Below are 24,121 nucleotides of genomic sequence, written 5' to 3' on the forward strand. Positions count from 1 at the left end.
ATCACTGTCTTGGTAGCAACCATTCTTACCCCAGTCAACTTCTTATAGATCGAAAGTGGTAAAACATTTATTGACGCCCCTAGATCACACATGGCATGCTCAACTTTGATATCCCCTAAAGAGATGGGTAATGTGAACATACCTGGGTCGGTGCATTTCGAGGGTATCCTTCTTTTTTGTATCACAGCAGACACAGTTTCTCCAATCTCAATCTTCCCATCTAGCTTGGTTTTCCCTGCAATAAACTCCTTGATGAACTTACTGAAGGTGGGCATTTTCAAGGCTTGCAAGAATGGCAAGTTGATTTCCAACTTGCTGAAAATCTCCATGAGATCCTCTGTATCATCCTTTTTCTTCTTCGCCTCCCCTCGATATGGAAATGGTTTTGCTCGCTTTACTGCATTTGTGGAAGTCCCAGCCTGGGTTTCATCAACTGCTTTGTTTCCTTTCCTACTTACTTCCTCAGGTTCGGGGTCTAGGAAGAACGGGTCCCTTGATCGAGGTAGAGATCCCCCTAAATCTTCCTTCTGGAAGTCTCTCTAAACAATGATCTCCCTCGGTCCAGCGCCTTCCTCTTGCTGTTTCTGATTCTGTTTTCCTTCTTTAGCTTGCATAGGCACTTCCTCATCAGTTTCCAACGTCGGCCCTACGTAACCCCGCCCAGATCTCAAGGTGATTTGACTAATGTTTGCTCGGTTTGGCGGTTTGACGGTAGCAGGAAGTTTGCCTTCATTCCCTCGCATCTCATTCAAGGAAACTGCGATCTGGGAAAGTTGTTTTGCCATCATGTCCATGGCAGCTCTTTGTTCCGACTGAGCATCTTGCAACTTGTGCACCATGTCATTGTTGGAATGTAGGTTACCTTGCATGAACTGCTGTGAATTTACCAGATCATGGACCATGTCATCCAAACTCCGTTGTGGTCTGAAGTTGGATTGACCAAAATTTTGTCCTTGACCTTGGTTCTGTCGAAAATTTCCTTGATGACTATTGTATTGGTTATTCGACCCTTGATTATTGTACTGGCCACCAGACCCTTGATTTCCTTGGTGGTTCGGTTGGGAGTTCTGGTAGTTTCCTTGATTGTTTCTCTGATGAGGTGGCACATAGGAGCTTCCTGGGTTGTTCTGATTTTTGTTTCCCCAATTAGCTTGGTCCTGATTCTTATACCCCAGCTGTAATTGTCCTTCTTGACCTTTCTCTGACAAGTTGGACTGCCTCTCCGGAGGGTGTGTAAAATTCGTGAGCTGCAAAGGAGGTGGCTGGCTTTGATCATGGTCAGTCCATCTAAAGTTTGGGTGAGTCCTCCATGGAGCGTCCCTCTGTCTTCCTTGATTCCAACTTCCATCGGGATTCCAACTTCCCATCGAATTTGCTTGAGCTTGGCACTCCCCTTCGCAGGGCTGACTGTAGTATGGTTGCAGTTGCCTTTCCTCTTGACCAGGGGATTTCTCAATTTCTACTGGAGCATGCGGATTGTATTTCTCGATTGCATTCAGCAAGGCCTTTTCCAGTTTATCGATCCTATCTTCCACCTTCTTGTCTTCTTGATCCATTACTGCATTAGTTGATCCTCTCCTCAATATGCTTCGCGGGTTATCATAGGCCTTCTTTGCCTCGATCAGTCTCCCTAAGGTTTCACGAGCTTCACTTGCCTTATTTTTGGTAAAATTTCCCCCGCTCGAGGAGTTCATCAAGTCCTTCGATTCAGGGTTTGCACCTTCGTAGAACAGATAGTACGTCTCCGTTTCTATCATCCTGTGGTTTGGACAAGCATCCAGCAATCCTTTGAAACGGGACCAATAAGAACTCAGAGACTCATCGTATTCTTGTTTGCACTCCTGAATCTCCTTCTTCAAGGCATTCGTCTTGTTGGATGGAAAAAAGTAATCCAGAAATTCCAGTTTAAAATCTTTCCACGTTGATCGAGTCCGGTGGAAGCCTCAGCAGCCAAGTGTTCGCCTCCCCTTTGAGAGCAAACGGAATTGCTCGAAGACGGTAGTCCTCTTCTGTTGCCTCGTTGGGTCGCTTCTGAATGCTACATAGTTTACTGAACTCGTTCAAAAATTCATAGGGGCATTCGTTCCTACGCCCAGAGAAAGTAGGTAGAACTCCAAGTACATTCGTCTTGATGTCGATCGACCTCCGTCGTGGGTTCGAGACTATAGCATGAGCGGGTTCACCATCAAGATGTGCGGTGAATGACCCTATTTCCGGATCGGGGTCTAGTAGATGAGCCATATCTGGGTCCTTCTCTTCCTCGGTCTCAGAATGCTCTGGTTCGGTTGATGTCCCTGGGTTCTCCTCTGTCGATGAATTCCACTCCTTTTCACTCTCTGACTCGAACGGGAATGGATCTTCCATTCTCAATCCTGATCTAGTGGTGATGGTAGATGTAGATTCCTTGACTCGCCACTTGTATTGGCCACTCCCTGATCCAGATGAGCTTGCCCAACTTCCAGATTGGAAGCCCGCTTTCATAAACTGTCAGGGAGAAAGAAAATATCAGAAATTAAAATATTTACACCAAATCCTTAAATGAAATAACAACAAACACCATCCATCCCCGGCAACGGCGCCACTTGAAAGGTTTTGATTTTGTGCTGTGTGTGTTCAAATAGGAAAATAGCAGGTTCCCTAGATCCAGCAAGTCCACCAGATCACTCGGTCTAGGAACTCGTGGGTCGCGAGGAATCCCGGTCGTCGGACACACAGAGCACTTTTTTTTTCTTTCAAAGAAAATCCTCAACCACTTTACTAAACCTAGTATAGGGAAGTAGGGATCGATCCCACAGAGAAGGATGCGTAATACTCATGTTCAAGGATTTGGGAGTGTTTTTGGTGTTGGCTGCTGCCACGCATTTTCTTGGGTTGAGGAAAATCAAAATTAACTTGACTTGGGAACCTTTAAAAATTCTTAAACTAACAGCTAGACCTAGGAAATAAATCTACGGTGGGGACCATGTCTAAAAAAGCAAGGTACGACTGAAAAGTTGGCAGAATAACTAACTCTCGTACTAACTGACAGTGACATCGTCTTCTACAACCAAATTTGCGTAAAACTTCTTAAGAAAAAGCATGAGCAAAACAAAAAAACAGAGCTACTGACTTGAAATCAAAATTATGCATAATAAACGAAGAACTTAGCAGATCTGCATACCCTAGACGAAGTAAAATAGAAACCAAGAGGAAATGAAATAAATCTATCGAACTACTGTCTTTCCACACGCCAAATCCAACCTCAGTCGCTAAATCCACTCCGGATCCAAGCGTCCGACATGAACTCCAAACATAAGAAACTCTCCATCACGTCAGATTTTAAAGGTAAGAACTCCGAATACTTAAACAACCACAGATCTGTCACCAAATTCCACATCTAACACCTCAATATCAAAATAAACAGAGATCGACATAGCAATTGAAGGAATAAACTAACAACAGAGAGATCTATGCAAAATGACTTGAAATTAAACAGCTAAACGCAAATCCACGAACGATAAACAATTAAACATCATCAACATCAAGGTCGACTCCCAAAAGTGAAGTTCGACGGTGAAAACTAGCAAAAACAACTGAAATTAAAGGTGATTGTATCTTCGCCCTCACTAGGACGGTGTTGCCAAGCACGAAATCTTCTAGAAAGTACCCTCCCGATCACGATTACCCCAGATCCATTCCCAAGTGTGTGTGTAAAGTGTGTGAGCTAAGAAGAGTGAAAAACTCTGTAGCCGGCCTCCTTTGCGTTGCATACTCTTCTCTATATATAGGCGTTTGAGTGGGCCCAGCGAGGTATAGATAATGACTTTGTTGCCCTCAGCTGTAAACTCCTCTGTCACGCCAATTTTCCTTTGAAATCCTGCTCATTCCGTTCCTTTCTCTCGCTAGACCATCTCCTTCATTACTTCCTTGATCTAGCGATTTTCTTCACACACCGGGCTTAGGAAGCGTGTTAGACCCAGCAAATTATAACATTTTTCGCACATTACCGATGCATGAAATTAGCCTTATCAAGTAACCCAATAAAAACACTAGTATTTATGTTATTGCTATGGGAAGTTAGCACTTCATCTTTTCTCAAGAACCTTTACTAAAACCATTTTGTGGTGCATATCCAACAATTTATCAGTATAATTATCACAACATGTTTAAAAGAACCAACCCAATACAAATCCATCGGAGTTAATGAAATATCTTTGTCAAATGCAACTAGAGTTGCATAATTAATAGTATAAGTTAACCAACAATGTCAGTTCAATATCAGTGGTGGGTGAGGCTAACTATACTTGTGGAAGCACACAATAGTATGTTGAGAAGCTAACACTTCCTTATTCTCAACAACGAAGCAATAAAGTGACATATCCAACAGTCCATCAGAATAATAGTCAAAAGTATAGAATTTGAGGGATACAGACAATTCAATAATACTACATATCCAAATCTCAAATCGTGGTTTACTGGTGGGAATAAGCAAAAGCCATGGCCGTATTGATACCCTTGGCGGTATGGCTAACTCACTTTTGTTCGTAAATGGGACCAGAACCTTTATTCCAGACACCTTGTGTATTCCAGTCCAAAACAAGTACAGAACTACTTAAGCATAGTAATAAAGCAAACAAGTTTTATCCACTGACTCTTTGATGATGATCTCAAAAATTCAAAAAGAATCAATCACTCTCCAAAGTAGGATACTGACTTATGTTCAATTTAGGCCCTTAATCTCTCTCTCTCTCTCAAAATCATAATTTCCCCATATTGTTTCCATTTCATTTTTAGATGCAAATTCAAGTGTAACTCTTTTGGATCCAGTGGCTAAGGAAAACAATGCAAATTCAACCAGTAAGTACAGATCACACCATCTATATAAAGTGGCAAAATATGCACATGTTCTTTAAAAAAAAAACATAAAATACACGAGATCTAACAATACCAACTTCCAGTCATCATCAATCACAGGAAATCCAGTGATTCGTTTCTCAACAAGGATATCCAGAGCTGTTATTTAAGAGAGAACATTTCAGTGAAAGAGTAACAACATCAAGACACATTTTAAATAAAGAGATGAGAGAAATACCTTCATCAATAGTAGTTGTAGGTTTTACCCCATACAAGTGCTCTTTCCCTGTCATAAAGTCACCGACAGTATAGATCCCTTCTCGTGTCTGTAAGTCACAGGGATACCAAGTGAATAAGGATCAAGACTGCATAATTCTATGCATGAGAAAATGGATGTATAGTTGATTTCATATGCTTTCTATCCTTTGTTAACTACAAGGTTAACCAGTTGTTCCTTCCTAAGTTACGAATTCAACCTAACTAATTACAAGTTCAAAGGAACATTTATAAAACGTTAGTAAGACCAGTTCCTAAAATGCTTGAATTGAGCGCCATTAAAATCCTCTAACCAGAGTACAACATGTAACCTTCTTTCTATTAGGCGGAAACTCACTAAATTATACCATCACTCGCTCAATTTTTTTTTATCATAGTAGAAGAATGAATTGCTCATACAAATTTGTAGATAAAGAAGAGCATGCCTACTTACGGGAATAGAACTGGTGGAACCATTGGAGGCGAAGGAAAGAGCATCAGGCCGCTGGAAGTGTATAAACTGACTCTGCCGGCCGGAACTGCTTGCAGCGGTGGGCGCGCGGAAGAAGGCGCTGCTGCAGGGTAAACTACGGCCATGAAGTGTTGAAACTAGCTTCGGACGTGGAACAACAGCGTGGAAATCGGCGGTGAGTGAAATTGAGTCCATGAGCGCGTCGATATTGAAAAAATCAAGCGATTTCGATGAGACAGAGAGAGATAGAGAGAGAGAGAGATATTTCAAAATGCTTATGTGATTGGTGCGTGACAGTGTGTTATAGTGGTTGAATTTCCGCCTTTGCGTGCAACTTTGCGCCTTCTATTTCTGCTAGAGCCAAATAAGGTCGGTTGAAATCGCCTATTGCTTGGTCATATGAAGAAATTACCGTTGAATGCTCATTTTGATTGTTTACCATTTAATGATTTTCTCTCAATTTTGATTATCATCTTTTTAAAGTAGATTCGATTGAGACTTGAGCGAGTCCAAATAGCAAGTTAAATTTATAGGCGTGACTCAGAATGAAATTTTTTGCATGATACAATTATAATCTGATTAGTCCATAACATGACCTGTACAATTATGATCTCATTAGTCCATGACCTTATATGAATTGACTATAATCCAAAGAACTGGTCAAGTTGGTTGTAACCTAGGTGCGCTAATACTCTCTCGTCTCACTCTAAGTAAACATTTTAGGATTTTATGTAATATTTAGTTGTAGATTAAGTGGATAGGGAAAAACTAAAGAAAGACAGAATGAACCTTATCTGAATAGACTATAATCCAGTAAACTGGTCAAGCTGGTTGTAACCTAGGTGCACTACTACTCTCTCGTCTCACTCTAAGTAAACATTTTAGGATTTTATGCAATATTTAGTTGTAGATTAAGTGGAGAGGGAAAAACTAAAGAAATACAGAATGAATCGGATTAATCCTACTTGACCGGGCTTGCGGATTAAGATCAAAAGTCTCCCAGTGGATGGTGGAGTTTGAACCCGTGACCTCAAGGTCACCACAGCTCCGTGCTGCCCAAATATGTTTTTAAATGTGTTCATGTTTCATTTTTTTTTATACTCTTACATCTTTAATACGTTAAATTATTCAAAAACTCAAGAATTATTAAGCGTCATTCAACAGTTCAAGTGGGGAGAGTAAAATAAGAGAAAGTAAGAGAGTTGAAGAGAGAGTATAATATGAAAAATGATAAAGTTTTTGCTAAAAAAGAAATGACTCAACTACTTTGGACAATCAAAAACGGTATACGGCTCAACTATCTTGAGACGGAGGGAGTATAAGATGATGTACCTGAATATCTAAGTAGTAATGGGAGTTGCGTGGGGCAAAAATTAAGGGAAACAATGATGTGTGACCGTTGGATGTTGTGACTTGTGAATAACCAATTTAAGTAAGAAATACGGTAAGATTGGCGTGGGTTTGTAAATACTTAATGTAACGAACGATTGGTAAACGACATCGTGGCTGGTCTAATTTATTTAGGATCCTTTTTTTTGGCGGCGACTATGATGCAATTAGGGTTGACAAATCGTGCGGTCGAGTCTTTATCAAGTTTGACTAGTTAATGATCCAACCCAATTAAGTCTATTTTGCCGATTTGTTGAGGACACTCTCAACATGATCACGAACCAGACATGCTATCTTCAAATCTAAACACGACTTGTGTATAAAACTACTTGTTAACGACACAATATAGTTTAGGTTGACACGATACGAATCTGATTTAAACGACTAAACTTGATTTACACTATTAAAACTCGATTTACCACGCTTAATCCCTGATTTACACAAATCAAAGGAATGAAAACTGATACAATTTTTAGTAAGAATTAAAAAGTACTACCTCCGTCCCTGAAAATTTGATACAGTTTACTATTTTGGTCCGTCCCTGAAAATTTGATACACTTCACTTTTACCATTTTTGGTAGTGGACCTCATATTCCACTAACTCATTCCTACTCACATTTTATTACAAAACTAATACTTTAAAAGTAGGACCAACATCCCACCAACTTTTTCAACTCACTTTCCATTACATTTCTTAAAACCCGTATCGGGTCAAAGTGTAGCAAATTTTGGGGGACATGTGTATTAAAATAATCTTATATCCATCTCTGTGGTAGAGACATTTCTTTCGGACATGAAATTTTAAGAAAAATGAGTTAAGTTGGTAAAAAAAAGTGGAATAGAGAGGTGAGAGAGGATATATGTTACTCCCTCCGTCTGCCATTAAATGTCTCATTTTTTCTTTTTCGCCCGTTGATAAGGCTAATTTCATGCATCGGTTATATGGTGAAAAGCATTACATTTTGCTGGGTCTAACACAGTCTAGATCAATTGTGATGCTGAAGGAAACAGTCTAGCGAAGGAATGAAGTAAAAATGAGCAGAATCTAAGGAAAAAGAAGGCTTGAAGAAGGGAGTCAGTAGCTGAGGGCAACAAAGTCCATCTATACCTCGTTGGGCCCCACTCCAACGCCTATAAATAGAAGAGCATGCAACACACAAATCATCACTCTTTTTCGCTCACTCTTAGCTCACACACAACACACACTTGGGAATGGGAGATCTTTGTATGCACCACATTCGTCTAGAAGAAGGTGCGAAGGCTCATCGAGATACACAACGGAAACTGAATCCGAACATGCGAGAGGAGGTCCTAAAGGAGGTGTTAAAATTGCTTGCTCTAGGGATTATCTACTCCATTCCGGACAGTGAGTGGGTCAGTCCTGTCCATATGGTACCAAAAAAATCTGGAATACAGGTTGTTAAGAATGAAAAGAATGAGCTGGTGCCCACCAGACTAGTGACGGGGTGGAGGATGTGCATCGACTATAGGAAGCTAAACGAAGCCACAAAGAAGGATCATTTTCCCCTACCTTTCATTGATCAGATGCTGGAAAGACTGGCTGGCAAGCAGTACTTTTGTTTCCATGATGGATACAGTGGCTATTTCCAAATCTACGTTAATCCAGAGGATCAAGGGAAAACCACATTCACGTGCCCCTTTGGTACCTATGCATACCGAAGAATGCCGTTTGGATTGTGCAATGCACCGGGAACTTTCCAGCGGTGTATGATGAGCATTTTTTCGGATCTGTTGGAAGTATGAATTGAGATATTCATGGACGATTTCACCGTATACGGGAATTCATTTGATACTTGTTTAGCCAGCCTTGATCTAGTGTTACAGAGATGCCAAGAGAAGCATTTAGTATTGAATTTCGAGAAATGCCATTTCATGGTGACAGAAGGCATTGTCCTGGGTCACGTGGTTTCTGAGAGAGGGATACAAGTAGACAAAGCAAAGGTGGATGTGAGATCGAAATTACCATACCCTACGAACCAAAAAGAGGTGAGAGGCTTCCTAGGTCAAGCAGGGTTTTATAGGAGGTTTATCAAGAATTTCGCAAAAATCGCGCAACCACTCACTCGTTTGTTACACAATGATGTGGAATTCGTCTTTGACGAAGGATGCAAAAAGGCATTCCAGTTGCTTAAGGACAGGTTAGTGTCAGCACCAATTATCAGGGCGCCAGACTGGAACCATCCTTTCGAGATAATGTGTGACGCGAGTGATTTCGCTGTGGGAGCTGTCCTAGGACAGAAAATTGATGGAAAAAGCTATGTGATCTTCTATGCTTCCAAAACGCTGAATCAGGCTCAGAAGAATTATGACACCACGGAGAAGGAAATGTTGGCTGTCGTATACTCGTTTGAAAAATTCCGACCATACCTCATTGGGTCGAGGGTTATAGTCTTCACGGATCACGCGTCAATAAAGTACTTACTGGCTAAGAAGGAGTCTACGCCGAGATTAATCCGTTAGGTGTTACTCTTGCAGGAGTTTGATTGGGAAGTAAGAGACAAAAGAGGAACGGAGAATAGAGTAGCCGATCACTTGAGCAGAATACATCAAGGGGAAACAGAAGAGACCATACCTGATGCCTTCCCCGAGGAGCATTTGTACTTTCTGGAGAAATTTCCTAGACCACTTAACTGGGAAGCAGTTTTGGCTGTAATCGGTCTAGGGGAATCGGATAAAGGGAAGCGCACATTGAACGCAGAACCGTGGTTTGCTGACTTAGCCAACTACTTGGTCACGGGAGATGTGCCAAGTTCAGGTGAAGTTTCCCGGGCCCAGAGGATGAAAATTAAAAGCGAGGCCAAATATTACTTTTGGGACGACCCCTACCTGTGGAAAATGTGCTCGAATCAAGTGATTAGACGCTGCATTCCCGAATGGGAACAAAAAGATGTGTTAATTCATTGCCACACTTTGGCATGTGGAGGTCATTTTGGACATAGGAAGAGAGCAAGGAAGGTTCTGGACAGCGGTTTTTATTGGCCGACATTAATAGGGATGCCTTTGAGTTCTGCCAATATTGCGAGAGGTGCCAACAGACGGGGGGAATTTCAAGGAGGGACGAGATGCCTCAGGTCCCGGTGATCGTGTGCGAAATTTTTGATGTGTGGGGGATGGACTTTATGGGACCGTTCCCATCATCTTGTGGGAACACGTATATATCGGTTGCAGTAGACTATGTGTCTAAGTGGATAGAAGCTAAGGCCACCACAACATACGAATCGAAGGAGGTGGCAAAATTTTTGAAGGCCAACATTTTCAACAGATATGGAGTTCCCGGGGCCATCGTCTCAGATCAGGGAACTCATTTCTGTAATCGCACCATCGAGGCTCTGATGAAGAAATATGGTGTTCACCATAGAGTGTCGACTCCGTACCATCCCTAGTCTAATGGCCAAGCAGAGATTTCTAATCGCGAGATCAAGGCGATATTGGAGAAAACAGTTAATCCGTCAAGGAAGGACTGGAGCAAGAGGCTCGGTGACGCATTGTGGGCCTACAGGACTGCTTTTGAAACGCCTATTGGAATGTCGCCTTACAGGCTTGTGTTTGGCAAGATGTGCCACTTACCTGTTGGTATTGAGCACAGGGCGTACTGGGCAGTGAAAGAGTTGAACATGAAACCTATAGCTTGCGAAGAAGAGAGGAAGTTACAATTGCAAGAATTGGAGGAACTTCGGCAGGAGTCATTTGAGTCCGCCATGTGGTACAAAGAAAGGACGAAGTTATGGCATGATAAGAATCTTCGGGTCAAGGAACTTCATGTGGGACAGAAGGGGCTCCTTTTCCAGTCGCGGCTCAAGCTAATGCCAAGAAAATTGAAGTCTAAATGGATCGGCCCATATACAATCGTCGGCATCCGCGCAAACAGAGCAGTGGAGATCCAGGGAAGTACTTCTAACTCTGTCCTTTTTCTTGTCAATGGTCATAGAGTGAAAGTCTATAGGGATAATTCCAAGTTGTGTGTGGTGGATGAAGTTCCACTACACGCACTCTCTACTATCGCCTAGACGGACGAGGAGGTATTCTCGATGAATTCCTGGGTCAGGTAGTAGGTTGACATTTTTGAAAAAACGAGCTGAACCAGGGAATCTCGAGAATACTCTAAAGAAGTGTGTAAATAGTTTAATTGTTTTTCAAACTAAAGAAAATCCAAAAATATTTTCGAAACACCAGACTCCGAAGAAAACCGATACTTTATACTCTAACCTTGACCTGGGAGTCTGGAACCTTCAATTTTTGTAAGTATAGGGTCATGATCAGGGGAATCAGCTAGAGAAGAAGCTGAAGGAAGAAGTCAAGGAAAGCTTGGAGGAAGAGGTCAAGGAGGGACGGAGATAATTTGAATTTCAAAATCTGCCGATATTTATGGAAGTTGTATGGTTGCTTACATCATGCCTGCAACCGCACCATCCTTTTATCAGAAAAGCAACCGTCGATTCTCTCTCTCCAATAATCTCAAATCGACGAAAAATCTGAATATACTCTCCCTTCTCTCTACTTTCATTCTCTCTCTAGAATACAAACCCTAACCAATATTTGGCCCAGTTTCTTGTCTAATTTCAGATCTGCAATGATGGATTCGACCAAACTCACCGGAAGTTCGCAGCAGACCGTATACGACCCAACCCTGTTGGCATAATTGAAGCAGAAATTGGGGAGCGTCGAGAAAGCAAGGGAAGTATACACCCTGTTCTCCGCTAGCCTAATGACGTCCGCACCGGTCATACCACCACTGACGATTCCGGCAGATTCGGCTGCACAGCCGGCGGATCTTCGTGAAGAAAGGCCGCAAGATTCTGGATCTCAACATACAGAAACCGCTTCACAGGAGGCGGAGAAAGAGGAGGCGGTGCACGAACGGCCGGGGGATGATGGTCCGACGAACGGCGGAACAGAGGTAGAGACAGAGAAGCACGGTGACGAGAACCCTAGTTCTGAGGGTAAGGAAGATGGTGAGGGGGAAACCCATGTTTTAGATGAAGTTGTGGAGGGGGAAACCCCTATTGTGGACAGTACGATTGAGGGGGAAGCCCCTATTGTGAAGGATGTTGCTGAGGGGGAAACCCCTATGGAAACTGGGGATGAGACCCCAACTGATTTCAGGGGTGCGACCCCTGAACTCATGGAAGAGGGGGCGACCCCAAGTGGTGTCTGGGGGGAGAACCCCATTTATATTGAGGGGGCGACCCCGATAGTGGAACATGAGGGGGGAACCCCGAAAAAGTTAATGGAAGAAATAGATCTACTTGCGACTGGAGTACCGAAGCCCGCCAAGGGAGGACTGAATTTGATTGTGGACCTGGTGGATGACCAGAAGGAAGATGAACCCAAGATAGACGAAAGGGCAGAAAGAAGACGCACCAAAAGGAGTCTGCTCGATGAAGTTGATGATTTAGTTCCTGAGGATGCAGAGACAGAGGAACACCGCTTGGCCAAGGAAAGGGCGAGAAAAGGAAAGGCGGTGGCGACCTCATCTACTCGGTCAAGGAAAGCTCCCTCCGTCAAGGAGGTCGAGGAGACCCTTCCCCCTGACCGAGGATCCCTCTGTCGAGGAACAAGACGAGCCTATCCCTGAGCCCGACTATGAATCTGAAGAAGCTGAAGAAGAGCCTATTCCAGGACGTCCGGAGGTCTGGCTGACTAAAGAGCTGCTAGAGGAGATGAGGCAGTTCGACGATCAGAAGAGGACCGCAGTGTACAAGGAAAGATGTAGCGCCGGGAAGATGGCCAAGTCGGGGAAGCAGTACAGCTCAAGGGAGCTTAAAATGATTGCATGTGACAAGGAATTCCGCGCTTGTATCTATTCGATAGGATTTGAGTGGTTACTACAGCACAGCCAGGAGAGGGTGTCGGTGGATCTAGCAAGGGAGTTTTTCTCCACCTTTCGATTAAAAACACCACTGATCTTGACGCGGATTCAATAACATTCAGGCTTTTTAATGACGAATATGAGATGAGCATCCGGGAATGATCTCTGCAAATGGGATTGTTTACCCAGGCCGAGGATGAGGAGGGGGCATGGAATGAGAGGATGATAGGTGTGCCGAAGAATACGTCGGGTTTCAAAGTGCAAACGGCATGGGAACTGATCACTCACCCCAAGGCGGGAACGTTTAAGTCCAGCTACTCCAAAGCCTCTCACATCGAAGACCGAATCTTCCGCTTTGCTCAGACGTTTATCAGCTACAACTTGATGGGAACCGCTAATTCAGCTCTTACAACTACCGACCTTTACTTCACATGGTGCATGGCGAAAGGCGTGAAGGTGCACCTAGGTTATTGGCTGGCTCAGGCATGCCACCAAATGACGAGCAACCCTGCGCGTCATATGTATACATGCCACCTCCTCGGCGCCTACCTCCAACGAAACATAGAAATGAAGATTGCCAAGGCCGCTCCTTTGGTAGTCATGTGCGACCCCCCGGAGGTGTTCAGTGTTGATTATTTTTTCAACAAGGAGTTACTGCAGACTCATGGCACCAAGACCCTCTTCTACTCGTTAGGAGACAAGGTAAAAGCAGAGCCTGAAGAAGCCGAGGAAGCCATGCCAAGTGAAGAGGTTGAAGAGCTACGTAAGGAAGTCCAAGATGTGAGGAAGGAGATGCAGTTGATGAGGAAGGGAGTGATGAAGGAACTTGGTGGGATCAGAAAGGAATTGAACGGGAATCGGGAGGAAGTGAAGACCCTGAGGGGCAACATTGCAGATTTGGCGGTGAGGTGCGCAAAACAAAATGAGCGAATGACGGAAGCGGTGGAGCTTTCAATGAAGATGTTGAAGTGGTTGCAGCAGACACTCCCCTTGACCCAGTCGAATGTAACTCCTGGGTCCAGCAGTGAGGTCAAGCAGCCCATCCAGAGCAGTCCCTCCGTCAAGCGACCGCAGCAATCGCTCAAGCAGTTGATCTCCCCACCCGTTCCCAAGCAAGTTCCAGCCCCACCTAAATCAAAGTCTATAGTGAAGAAGCCAGTACCCGACCAGTCAGAACAGGAAGAGGAAGAGCTGGAGCAGCCAGCTAAGAAGAAAGTGAAAATGACCCAACCCGGAATCCCACCACAGTCTGGCTCTCGTGGGAGCCAGCCCCAGAAGTGAATCACCCCCCCATGACCAAGTAACTTTTATTTTTCTTACTTTCAGTTATCTGTGTTTGTTTTTGTTGACTATTTGTGTTTTGTATTTGTCTATGTCTTCTCCCACTTAGCCCAATGCTTGGTCTAAGTGTGAGAAGTTTGTATTTTCTGTTTTGTTGTGTTTTCCTCCCACTTAGCCCAATGCTTGATCTAAGTGTGAGAAGTTTTTGTTTTTATATGAACTGTTGTTGTTGCTGCATTGATTTCTCTATCTCCCCCCTTCACGACGATGGCTTGGGGACAAGCTTGAGTGAAGTGGGAGGGGGAGAGGAGTCAATGCATGAATTTGTTTGCATGTTAAGAGTCTTTAGGTCTAAATTTTATTGTGTCGCATGAGCCAGTGAATATAATATGGCATGATTCCCTTAGTAAAAGTAATTGAAAATAGGAGGCATTTCAACTTAGAAGCTTTTTCCTTTAATAAGCCAAGTCAATCTGAGTGAAGCGAGAACGATGGAGGATGCCTTTACTTACTTAGTTGTGAAGCCCTACTATAATAGCGAGTTATAAGCCTTAAATCACTTCGAGCTAACACATGTTTAAGGGTCGCCACTGAATGCTTAGGGAGAAGAGTTGTGAAGGAGAAAAAATAGGGGAATTGGGTTATGAAGGTATAAGCTGGACGAAGTCCAGGGTAAGGTGTTATAAGCTGGACGAAGTCCAGAAGAGAGGAGGAAATGGAGGAATAAGCTGGACAAAGTCCAGAGAAAAAAAAGAAAAAAAAAGAGAAAAGGAAAAAAAGGGAGGAGAAAATAAAAATATATATAAGGAGGAATAAGCTGGACGAAGTCCAGGGGGAAGTTGTCTAAAGGGCAGGAACAATAATAGCCTGACCCAGGAAAAAGGAGGAACTCTCATAACCCGACGCTTCAGTGGTGTGGCAATAACTTAAGAGAGAATCGATACTAACAACCCTGGTGAGGAATGAGTGATCGAGTGAATCCAACAATTGGGTAAGTAAAAGGCTATCTTGACGAGCTGACGGATTGGCTAGGTAGAGGAAGGGAAAGGGCCTATTGGAGGATTGCAGCCTGTTGGATTGACCTTGACCTTGTGGGGACGGTTGCCTAAAAGTTGAAGCTAGCTCATGCATATGTGTTTATGTGTTTATGTGTTTATGTGTTTGTATGTTTTTCTTAAACTGTTTAAGTTTTAAATTGTGTCTAGGTCTAGGAGTCTGTCTAGAGTCTAAAGAGTCGGTCAGGGGATAACCTTGCTTGAAATTCGCCTTATTCTTTTTTTTCTTGTCTTTATACTTGAGGACAAGTATGGTTTAAGTGTGAGCAGTTTGATAAGGCTAATTTCATGCATCGGTTATATGGTGAAAAGCGTTACATTTTGCTGGGTCTAACACGGTTTCTAAGCCAGGTGTGTGACAAAATCGCTAGATCAAGGAGATGCTGAAGGAAACAGTCTAGCGAAGGAATGAAGTAAAAATGAGCAGAATCTAAGGAAAAAGAAGGCTTGAAGAAGGGAGTCAGTAGCTGAGGGCAACAAAGTCCATCTATACCTCGCTGGGCCCCACTCCAACGCCTATAAATAGAAGAGCATGCAACACACAAATCATCACTCTTTTTCGCTCACTCTTAGCTCACACACAACACACACTTGGGAATGGGAGATCTGGGGTAGTTTCGGTTCCGAAGGGGTTTATTCTTCAGAAATTTCAGTCGTAACACCGTCCGCGTGAGTGCGAAGATACAATCTCTTTATTTACAGTTGGTTTTGCACTTTACGGTCGAACTTCACTTTTGGGAGTCGATTTGGTTGTTGATGTTACTGATTGTCTATTCACTTCTGTTAATTTGCGTTTATCTGTGATATTTCAAGTTGATTCACGTAGATCCTGCTGTTGAGAGTTTATTTTAACGAGTTATATGTCGATCTCTGTTTTTTGCTGCTGTGGTGCTCGATCTGGGAATTTGGTGATAGATCTGTGGTTTGTTGATTGATTGGAGGTTGTTGTTTAAATCTGAAGTTATGAAATGTTTCTTTTGGCTGGAGTTTTTGTCGGACGCTTGGATCCGGAGTGGATTTAGCGTCTGAGGTTGGATCTGAAGGGAGGAGGTCGAGTTGTGCATGGATTTTGAGTTTTCCGCTTGCTTTCTGTTTTACTTCGTCTAGCATTTGTAGATCTGTTTAGTTCTTTATTATTACTCATCAAAATGGTTTAGATTTAGTTTGCTCTGTTCCGATTTCGCTCATGCTTTTTTTTCTTCTGAGTTTTTACGCAAATTGGTTTAAGAAGATGATGTCGCTGTTAGTTAGTACCAGAGTTAGTTGTTTTCCAGCTTTTCGTCCGTACTCTGCCTTTTTCAGTTATGGTCCCCACAGTCAGTTTGTTACCCAGATCTAGGTAATTAGAGCAGTTTCTTAGATCTAGTGATTGTTCGGTTTAATTTTCGTGCATGCTTTTGCTGTTTCGCCTAGGTCTAGCTGTTAGCGTAGCAGTTTAAATTCTCAAGTTAAGTTTATTTTCCTCAACCCGAAAAATGCGTGGCAGCAGCCAACCCCAAAAATAAGTCCAAATCCTTGAACATGATTGTTACGCATCCATCTCTGTGGGATCGATCCCTACTTCCCTATGCTAGGTTTAGTAAAGTGGTTGAGGGTTTTTTGAAAGAGTGCTCTGTGTGTCCGACGACCAGGATTTTCCGACGACCAACGAGTTCCTAGACCGCGTGATCTAGTGGATTTGCTGGACCAAGGAAACCTGTTATATTCTTTTTGTGCACACAACGTGTTAACCAACATACAAGGTCATTTCACCCGTCTGCCAATAAATATCCCATTTCATTTTTATCATATTTGGTAAATGGACCTTACATTTCACTAACTCATTTTACATATATTTTATTATAAACTAATATATAAAAGTAAACCCCATATTTCACCAACTTTTCTACCCATTTTATTTCATAAAGTCAAACAATTTCTAAAAAACCTGATTAAATATAGGACATTAAAAGGCAGACGTGGGAGTACTACTTTTTATTAAAAAGAAAATGATTTAGTTATATTGGACCCTAAAAATCAATGTGAGTAACCTAGAGAGACAAGGTGCGACATTATTTTAATGGTTATTTGAACCGAACGGAATTATTGGTTCTTAACCCGTTGCAATTCGGAGGAGGGTTGGTGTATTTTTAACAGATATAGTGAGAGCATCTTCAAGAAAAAAAGATAAATCGAGAAATTAAGTTTTTCATTAGCAGTTATACATTCTTAACAAATAGTGGAGTAACAAACTCCTAGGAAAAAGGCTTTTAGTTATAGTACTCCACGTTCTTAAATAAACCCCAAGGTTAAAGGCACAATATACATTTTCAAAAATGAAATGGAGCATAAAATTACCCTTTTCTCGGAGATGCTCTAAAATAGAGCGGATGCAGTGGGCAGAAAAACCGAAGCTTTGGAAAAGGGAAATAAGAAAATTGAAATAAGGATTAATTTGTGATTGAGATGGCTGCACAGCTGGGGAATGCGGCGGTGGGAGCGTCACTGTATGTCATCGGTTTCGACGCTAATGTCACAGAGTCGCAACTGCACGGCCTGTTCAGCTCGATTGGGGAAGTAGTTTCAGTTGAGGTTTGTCAGGAATTGAGTTTTGGGCTACCTATTCGATATGCCTACGTACACTACAAAAACCCTCAATGTGGTTAGTCTTCTTAATTATTTAACCCAATCACACTCGTATCTTCAATTTTCTGCTGATCTATGTTTTGACTTTTGATGCCTGCTCTGCTCCTAATATTTGTCAATTGAAGAGCTTGACGATAGTAGTATTAGTTTGTTACGTGACCTGAACGATGACTATTAGTCTGAAACCGTTATCTGCATTACTCAGTGAAACCATTCTAGCTAAATAGGATAAGCATCACCGCAAATAATTTAAAAAGTTTCTACTCATGGAAAACCTAGACACTTGTAATGAGGACCGGAACATGAATTTACCCGGAATTTTATTTGAAAGAGGTATTTTTTTATTTGTATGGAAAAGAGGGTGTTGTGAGTACTGTAGAGTGTAGATGATCATCAGATGTGCATACAAGGCTTATTTCATGTATAATTATTCATTCACATGTTCAATTTTCATATTGGAAGTCAACTCAATATTTTCAGAATCAGCCAGCCTAAGGATTCCAAGTTGCAAGCTGAAGTGAATGAATGTGCAAGTTAAAAAGCTAGGTTTGCACGCATTAAGCCATCATTATGACTGTTTGTTAGGTGCTTTTATCCTAGTAGTGCTCGAAGGTGGTTGGACAAAAACATGTAGATTTTTCAGCAACTTCAGAGAGTAGTAAAAAATGCAAACTGTGAAGCTTGTATTTCACAAAAAATTGTGTTCCTTGTAAGAAATGAGCTAGAAAGATGTCTTATTATTAGTATGAAATACAGTTAGCTAAACAGCGACGTGAATGACTATCGAAATCAATATTACTCTACACCTTTAGCTGGAGTTATTATTGAACATACTACGTACTTTCATGTTGATATTCATAATACATCTACAGGTGGAATTTTTATAACTATCATGTCTTTGTGGACATATATGTCTAGAATAATCAGCCTCTCAATCACATCACATAAAGCAGATTTCATATGGTTTTTTGTAATTTAATTTTGTTCTCAATATACTTTTCTTCATGGAAGCTTGAAACAGATTCTGCACCCTTGATGAGTGTATTTATGTGGTGAGTTTCTTGTATATGAATTCCACGGTCTGATATCAAGATTTTTTCAGCCAGATACTTTAACTGATTTGTTTCATATGATCTCAAATCAGTAAAAGGGGGTGTTTCAGTTTTAGTTTTGTTGTAGTTCGGGTGCAAGTGTGCAACTAAATAGTAAAAATTCATGCAATTATTAATCAATCTCTACTCCTTTACCATACATCCATAGTCTAATAGTTTCTTTTGCTTGCTTATGTTAGCTCACAAAGCTTTGGAGGAGCTAAAGTCCACTTCTCTTAATGGAAAACCTATTAAAATAATGCTTTTTCATCAAAAACCCGGTGCAAGTAGTAGTGCTGCTGGGATGATATACACTAAGGTATTGCAGGCTTCCCATATTTTCCTTTTTTCATTTTTTGATAATTGCTTTGAGTGGTAGGTCAAAATAGTTTACACGTTTAAATCTGACCAATATCTTATAGATTGAGCTTGTCGGACCAGGTTTCCTCTTGCAATTTATGTACCCTGTGTGGTTTGTAGACTATTGCACATGAATGGAGTTTACACAGTTTACGGGTCGCTTGCTTCTTGGGGATGGTTTTTAGTGCTGGTTAATAAATAATTGGTCTCTGCAGGATTTGGCAAACGAAATTGACCACAAAGCCATGCCGGAGAAATGTTTGTCCTTTGAGAACACAAAGTCATGCAGTCAAGATGCTTCTGGTCAGTTAATGGGCTATGGATCTGATGAGGAGTCTATTCCGAATGGGGTGAAGGAGAACCATAGCATGCCGCCGGAAGGAAAACAAGTTTCAATGGTACCCTCTATTAGTAAGAAAAATAGAGAATTGTTAGAAGACAAGGAAGATTTTACTAATGTGTTTGTAAAGAATTTCTGTACATCAACAACTGAGGATGATCTTAAGAATAGATTTGGTGAATTTGGGTTAATAAAAAGTGCAGTGGTGATGAAAAACAATGATGGAATCTCCAAATGCTTTGGATTTGTGAACTTTGAAAATGCAGAGGATGCTGCTAGGGCTGTTAAATCTCTTAATGGCCAGACATTTGGTAAGAAGAAGTGGTACGTTGGGAGATTCCAAAATAAACATGAGAGACAGCTAGAACTGAAACACCATCTTGAGTTTGTAAAAAACGCATTTGATACTGGATCTAATCTATATGTCAAAAATCTGGACTGCAGCATTGATGAGGAAAAGCTTAAGGAATTGTTCTCTGAGTTTGGTTCAGTGATGTCTTGCAAGGTTGGTTGCATTTTTTCCCTTGGCTGGATCTCAGCACCCACCATTTGTAAACACAGTCATGTCATTGGGCTTTAGGCTACAGCTTATTGTATTTCTCTGGTATGTCTACAGGTACTGCAAGATGAGAAAGGAAACAGCAGAAACATAGGATATGTTGCATTCTCATCAGTCAAAGAAGCTTCTGATGCTGTGGGTTTAATTTTCTCCTTTCTCTAGTTTATGCTCTCACATTATTCTCAGTGAAAATATTTCAAGATTCAATTGTTTTGTAGCTTTCTGGGATGAATGGTAAAGTTCTTGTTGACAAGCCTCTTCGCATTGGAATTGCTCAAAGGAAGGAAGATAGAAGAGCTCCATTACAGGTTTTATTTATTCCTCAGGGTGTTTGATGTTTATCATGTAGGAACCTATTGACAAGAAAATGAGTTTAACACTTAATCATGTTGTCTAGTGCACAATTGCATTTCATTACTGGTCCTCAAGAGTTAATGGGTCAATACATGTTTCGGTGGGTGGCCTTTGTTCTAAATGGTTAACATATAATTGGTCCGTGCAGGATTTGGGAAAGGAAAATGGTCACAAGGCTCCGCCTGAGACCTTCTCATCCGAAGGAGACTCTCACTCATGCATAGTAACAAAAGATGCTTCTGCTCATTCGATGGACTATGGCTCTGTGCAGTTATCTGGTCAGGTAACTGGTCAGGAAGCTATTGAGCATGATAGCATTATTGGAAAGCTCAGTAATGTCATCACGAAGCTTAATGGCCTTGTTGAAGAGCTCAATGGCATAGTCAGGGAGCTTAATGGCTTGTTATTGAACGGAAAGCAAGTCCATATGGAAAACTCTCTTACTAAAAAGATGGAGTTGTTAGTGGACAAGGCAAATTCTACTATTGTCTTCGTGAAGAACTTTGGTCAATCAACTACTGAAGAAGATCTTAAGAAAATATTTGGTGAACTTGGATTAGTAACAGATGCAGGGGTCATGAGAAATGAAGATGAAGCCTCAAAAAGCTTTGGATTTGTGAAATTTAAGAATGCGGAGGATGCTGCTAGAGCAGTTCAATCTCTTAATGGCCAGAGATTTGATGAAAAGAAATGGAACTCCGGGACAGCTCAAACTAGTGATTCAGTTGATAGACAGTATAACCTATATGTCAAAAATCTAAATGACGGCATTAGTGATGAAAAACAGCTTAAAGAACTGTTCTCTTCTTTTGGTTTAGTGACATCATGCAAGGTTGGCCGATGCATTTTTTCTTATGGTAGAGTCAGCACTGATTATTCTCAAATAAATCATGTCTTACTTAGCATGTTCTGATATCTCACTTCCGTACAGGTTAATAGAAATAGGGAAGGAATAAGTAAGGGATCAGGCTTTGTTGCATTCTCATCTCCTGAAGAGGCTTTCAAAGCCGTGGGTTATAATCTCTGTATTCTTAGATTCTCCTTTTTCACTTGGTTTACTTGCGACCTAGGTTATTAAATTTCAATAATCTCTTGCTTTGTAGCAATGCAAAATGAATGGTAAAATTATTTTTGGCAAGCCTCTTAAAGTTGCACTTGCTCAAAGAAAGACAGATAGAGCTGCCCAGTTACAGGTACTAGAATATTCTCTTTGGTTGGCCTTTTGATTTACCACCTATGATCCTATGATCCTAATGTAGTGGTATAACATGTTATCTGTAGTCAACAATGTTAACTGGTGTACATCACATTTCATTAGTACCTTAATTTTGCTGCATACAGTTCATGAGAGTATTTTCTTTTTTATTTTGTGGATTGATATGGAATTGATTTCTGAAGAATTTAGACGAGGAAATTAACCACAAAGCTCTACCCAAGACATTTTTATCTTCTGGTCGGTCGATGGGTTTTGGATCTGGGCACCCAGGTGAGGAGTCTCTCCAGGAAGGTACTGAAGAGCATAATGACATGCTATTGAATGGAAAACAAGTTCATATGGGATCCTCTCACGATGGGAAAGAAAGGAGATTGCCAATGGATAAGCCATATTTTACTAATGTGATTATAAAGAACTTCTGCAAATCAACAACTGAAGATGATCTTAAGAAAATATTTAGTGACTTTGGAGTAGTAACGAGAACAATCATCATGAGAAATGAAGACCAAACCTCAAAATGCATTGGGTATGTGGACTTTGAAAATGCAGATGATGCTGCTAGAGCTGTTGCATCTCTCAGTGGCCAGATATTCAATAAGAAGACATGGTATGTTGGGATTGCACGAAAGAGATTCCAGGGAAAGCTAAGACTGAATCACCAGTTTGACTCTTGTGTGAATGAAGATTATGATAGAGGATCTAATCTATGTGTTGAAAATCTGGATAATAGCATTGCTGATGGAAAGCTTAGCGAAGTGTTCTCTCCATTCAGATCACTCAAGTCACGTGAGGTCTGTAGATGAGTTTTTCTTTCGGTCAGATCTCAGCAGTAGTTATTCACATATTCAATCACATCAGCAGATTTCAAGCTTTCTCAGTCTGCTCTATACCTATGCAGGTGAGGCAAGATCAAAACAGAATAAGCGAAGAAAGTGGCTCCTCTGCGTTTTCAACACCAGAACAGGCTTCTGAATCCGTGAGTTTATTTCTGTGCCTTAATTTATGCCACTTTCTCTTGATAATTAAGCTTCACTAACTGTTTTAGCATATAGCTTTCTGAAAAGAACAGGAAACAAATTTATTCCAAGACTCTTCATGTTGCATGTGTTCAAAGGAGGGAAGATAGGGGAGCATGGTTACAGGTATACAAATATCATGTTTCATCATTGTATGACTACGTGTTATATTTCAATGATGTGTGCAATATTTTGCATGTGTTCTTCTTCCATGGGTGTGTGTCTGTCATGTTTCTTCAATGTATCATGTCACTGAAGATCCATGTTAAATGACTTATGTAATATAACGACTTTTTTTATAGTTGAAATATGTTTATGTATTCATGATTCAATCTTTAGGGTCGGCCTGGTTTTAGTTGCAAAGAGCTACTTGTTCCTGGTGTGCTCCCAGCTAGACCTCTTATGCACAGTATGTCTATTCCCCTAATCCAAAACCACCCGAAAGATTCGCATCCTAGGAGCTGGCATGCTCCAATGCAAAAAGGTCCACTTCCAGCTGTAGCAATGAAACAGCAGGTCTAGGCTTCTTGAACTTGTACTTTCCTCTTTCGGACATTTTCTCAACTTGCTATTTGTTCCTCTGTGCAGATGCTTCGAAGAGGACATAACCATCATTGTCATCGTGAAAACATGTTTTCCATCTGGTATGACATGGGTCACTCACCGGTATGTGATACAGTGATATCCCAGTCAAAGCCCCTAGGAGCTTGGCCATCTTCGATTGCAAATGTTGCATCTCTGAATAGACGACAGTGAGTATATTTCATGTAATATTTTTCGATCTTCCTGGTGCTGCACCGGTGGATTCATATACCTGGACTATTTTCATACAGATTTTGTACACGCATACTGAGAAGATGCCAGCAGCTAATGTGATGAGCAAGAAGAATGCTTGTCGAGATTGGTGGTGTGGATATTCTGCTCTTGGAGGTGAGGGTGAAGGACTATACGAGCTTAGCTGCAGTTGTCATTGAGTGCATGACCGTGTGGAAACATAAATGTGTTCTGAGGCGTTGTCATATCCTGGAGAATATAATTATCCAAGTACACGGATATGGGTTTTCCATTACCATTACAATCGCAAGAGGTTCCCTCGAGGATATGATCAATTCAATGTGTCCAGATAAGGGCCTCCGATGTGGGAGGTTTCTAAAACCCCGTAAACATGGTGTTTTCACTACTTAAGCTGGAGTTTGAGTTTACTACAAATGATAGTAAGTAAAGTAATTGTTCGATTTGATATTCAATGAAAATGGATTTGCACAAGAAAGAGATGGAGAAGCGAGAGAAAGTGGATCAAATGTTTGTTCAATTGTGTTTTCTACTATATTTTTGCTATTATCTGTTTTACATTTACAAAAGCTATGGTTTGACGTAATTAATTTAATAAAATTACATTAAAGTTCAAGCTTAATTTGCACTTCTAATCATTTTCAAAAGTAAAA

The 24,121-nt window shown here is 41.3% G+C and overlaps 1 protein-coding gene across 5 annotated transcripts; it reads left to right on the forward strand.

Annotated features, from left to right (window-relative positions):
- Positions 1–17,417: 17,417 nt before the first annotated feature.
- On the forward strand, positions 17,418–24,003 carry LOC125196015 (uncharacterized). Of its 5 annotated transcripts, none has more exons than XM_048094358.2 (15): positions 17,419–17,756; positions 19,032–19,150; positions 19,407–19,855; positions 19,976–20,036; positions 20,148–20,225; positions 20,309–20,398; positions 20,593–21,276; positions 21,376–21,453; positions 21,548–21,637; positions 21,843–22,451; positions 22,559–22,636; positions 22,713–22,802; positions 23,016–23,192; positions 23,265–23,428; positions 23,510–24,003. In XM_048094358.2, the coding sequence occupies exons 1-15, from the start codon at positions 17,561–17,563 to the stop codon at positions 23,550–23,552; spliced, it is 3,006 nt and encodes a 1,001-aa protein (XP_047950315.1). In that variant the 5' UTR covers positions 17,419–17,560; the 3' UTR covers positions 23,553–24,003. The 5 variants fall into 5 exon arrangements, 4 of the variants coding, with proteins under 4 accessions (XP_047950315.1, XP_047950314.1, XP_047950318.1 ...); XM_048094360.2 differs by adding an exon at positions 18,221–18,286 and having other exon boundaries at positions 17,643–17,756; positions 19,407–20,036; XR_007171815.2 differs by having other exon boundaries at positions 17,418–17,756; positions 19,407–20,036; positions 23,016–23,188.
- Positions 24,004–24,121: the final 118 nt, after the last annotated feature.

This window comes from Salvia hispanica, chromosome 4, assembly GCF_029641045.1.
Source record: "Salvia hispanica isolate PSC_SH4W2 chromosome 4, Shi_PSC_v1, whole genome shotgun sequence".
In the NCBI taxonomy this organism is placed as follows: domain Eukaryota; kingdom Viridiplantae; phylum Streptophyta; class Magnoliopsida; order Lamiales; family Lamiaceae; genus Salvia; species Salvia hispanica.